Genomic DNA, 2,535 nt, shown 5'->3' on the forward strand with positions numbered 1-2,535 from the left:
AAAACAGACCTTACAGTCTCTAATAATTTCTGTGCATGATGTTAATCTAATCTAATCACATCCACAAAATATGCTTTAATTTAAAATTTACATTTTCAAAATAAGTTTGTCTTCATGTTCCATATTCGCTGGAGGAAAACAATGTTGGAGTGATAAAGGGTGAATGCAGCAAAAACTTTACAGTGGATGTAAAACCGTTTTGTATTGCTCCCGCAGCACATTATGTAAACTGCATTTATGACAAAGAATAATCATAATCAGTCGATAAATGCACACACCTTGTCCTCTGCTTCCTATGCTATCGCTGTGCTGCTGCTGACTGAAGAACATGCTGAATAACCCAGATAGCAAAAGTATAGCTCAATTTTACATACATTCTAAATAATAAACATCTTAAAGACATCTTCTAAATGTCTATTTGACATCTGATAGAAAACGTCCTATACAGTAGATGTATTGCAGATGAGCAAACACTCTAAAAAAATATGTCTTGCAGACGTCAAATAGACGTCTTCGTGATGTACGTGTGCTATCAGAGAACGCTTAAAGACGGGGAGGAGCCGAAGCTGAAGCCCCACTAAAAGACGCCCCTGGTAATTAGCCCACAGTATAAAATTCATTGCCTATCATTTATCAATCTTATATCTGGCTTATCATTTGAAATTGAAACATGCAGTAGCAACTTTACACGGCCGCTGGCTCTAACGTTAACCTAGATAAATGTGCGCTGTGAGGCACGTATCCAAGTGTTTGTGTGGAGTGTGGAAGCTGTTAGCGCGTTACTGCAAGACATGGAGGCGCCGGCGCGATTACTGGCATGTTTTCCTAAAATTCAGGTGAAACAACTTAAAATACGCCGTAATTTTTGCTCATGCAGATACGAGTAATACATCATTCGAAGGCGGCTCTACTTTTATTTGTGTGCTCTCACAATATCAAGAAAACGTTGTGCTTTTGTAAAATAAAGAAAACAAACCGGACGCGCTTTCTGCCGTCTCGATCTCCATGAACTGGAGCGCAGCACAAAAATGAATCGAAACTCAGCTGATAGACTGTTTACCTCACAGACATGAGAAATATATCTGTAGAAATCTTGAAATGTCTACTTTTAAATGAACCAATTGAAATCGAAAAGAAATACTCTGGTTATGTAATCTGTATGAAAGGTGCATTTCTCTCTGAATGCAAGTCACTGTACTGTGGAGATGGCGAGTCAGTCAGCATCGGCAACTTCATCTCTGCAGCCGACACAGACTCAGAAAACACTAGTTTATTAATAAATAATTTAAATATCTCCTTGCTATTTTTTAACACATTCATAGCTTTTTTAATATAAACGTGTGATAATTCGACTAATGGCTTAACTAAATGATAACCAGTACACTAAAAACAACAGCAGAGTCTGAAGCTCTGAGATGAGTTTGGACCTTGAGTTACATGTTGGTCTCTGGTCAGGGATTATGAAATATCACACAATATCACACATATAGTCAAATACTCACATGGAAGCTTATCCATCTCATTGAGGAACTTGTTTTTGATGTCACCAAAGACATCATTCTTGCTGACTGGGCCCTGATGCTCGGTGGAGTTGTCTACAGGTGTGGAAACAGCAGGGGCCATGGTCAGGGCACTGGCACCCGTGGGCTCGGGGCCCACCATGGCCGCAGGCTTCTTCTTGAGCAAATTCCACTTCATGCTTAACGGCTACGCCAACAGAAACCCTGATGGGGAAAAAGAGAGTCAAGATGACATGAGTGTGATGAGATGAGATGCTCCTGAATCTCTGAATCTCATTCTCTTTGATGGGAACTGAATGAAACGACTTACTCGCTCCATCAAACATGCAAATGTTGCTGACATAGACATAATGTGACACACTGTCTGATCTCTTGATTATTAAAATGTAGCCAATAATGTGAAAGGTGATGCGCAACTTGTCAGTAAGTGGGATTTCATCAGTAATAGAGTATGGCAGGATTGAATAAATGAACATAAAAATAGTTAAATATTAAATTAAATTAAATTAGTGTAGGAAGTAAAAAGCTCCCTTTATTTTAAACATGAAAAAATGACCACTTATGTTTTATTCACCCCAAAATGCCCATTTTGACTTTAGAGGACTTTAGAGGATTTTTGTAAATAGACTGTCTAATATTTTAAAGAAATATGTAAATTAATGACTTGAATTGTGGTTTGCTAAGAATTGCTAAGAACTGAAATGTTTCTGTACAGCCATATTAAAATATAAGAAGAAAAAAAATATTGTATTTTTTGTCATTTGTTGCCCAATAATGAAACAGCAAGTATTGACTTACTAACAAATAAACAAATTTTTTAATTTGCAAATCTAAATGAAAATATCTGACGTTCTCAGACTTTTTCCACACACAAGCAGAAGTTAATTTGTTTCTCAGTTTAATGATGAAAATCCACTTTAAAATGTTACTATTTTATATATAAAAAAAAAAACAGACTGCATGGTTCAGCTTGTGAAGTTATAGAATACAAAAAAAAAAAAAAAAAAAACAAAAT

At 36.4% G+C, this 2,535-nt stretch overlaps 1 protein-coding gene across 1 annotated transcript in view; it reads right to left on the reverse strand.

Moving 5' to 3' along the window:
- Positions 1 to 2,535, reverse strand: part of LOC107707366 (synaptotagmin-2-like) — a 53,278-nt gene that overhangs the window by 17,846 nt on the left and 32,897 nt on the right. The window contains exon 2 of the mRNA XM_016511354.1: positions 1,503 to 1,724. Within this exon, the coding sequence (XP_016366840.1) occupies positions 1,503 to 1,698 (196 nt within the window). The 5' untranslated portion in view covers positions 1,699 to 1,724. The remainder of the gene's footprint in view (positions 1 to 1,502; positions 1,725 to 2,535) is intronic.

The sequence above is a fragment of the Sinocyclocheilus rhinocerous genome, unplaced genomic scaffold (genome assembly GCF_001515625.1).
Source record: "Sinocyclocheilus rhinocerous isolate Xijiao unplaced genomic scaffold, SAMN03320098_v1.1 scaffold625, whole genome shotgun sequence".
In the NCBI taxonomy this organism is placed as follows: Eukaryota; Metazoa; Chordata; class Actinopteri; order Cypriniformes; family Cyprinidae; genus Sinocyclocheilus; species Sinocyclocheilus rhinocerous.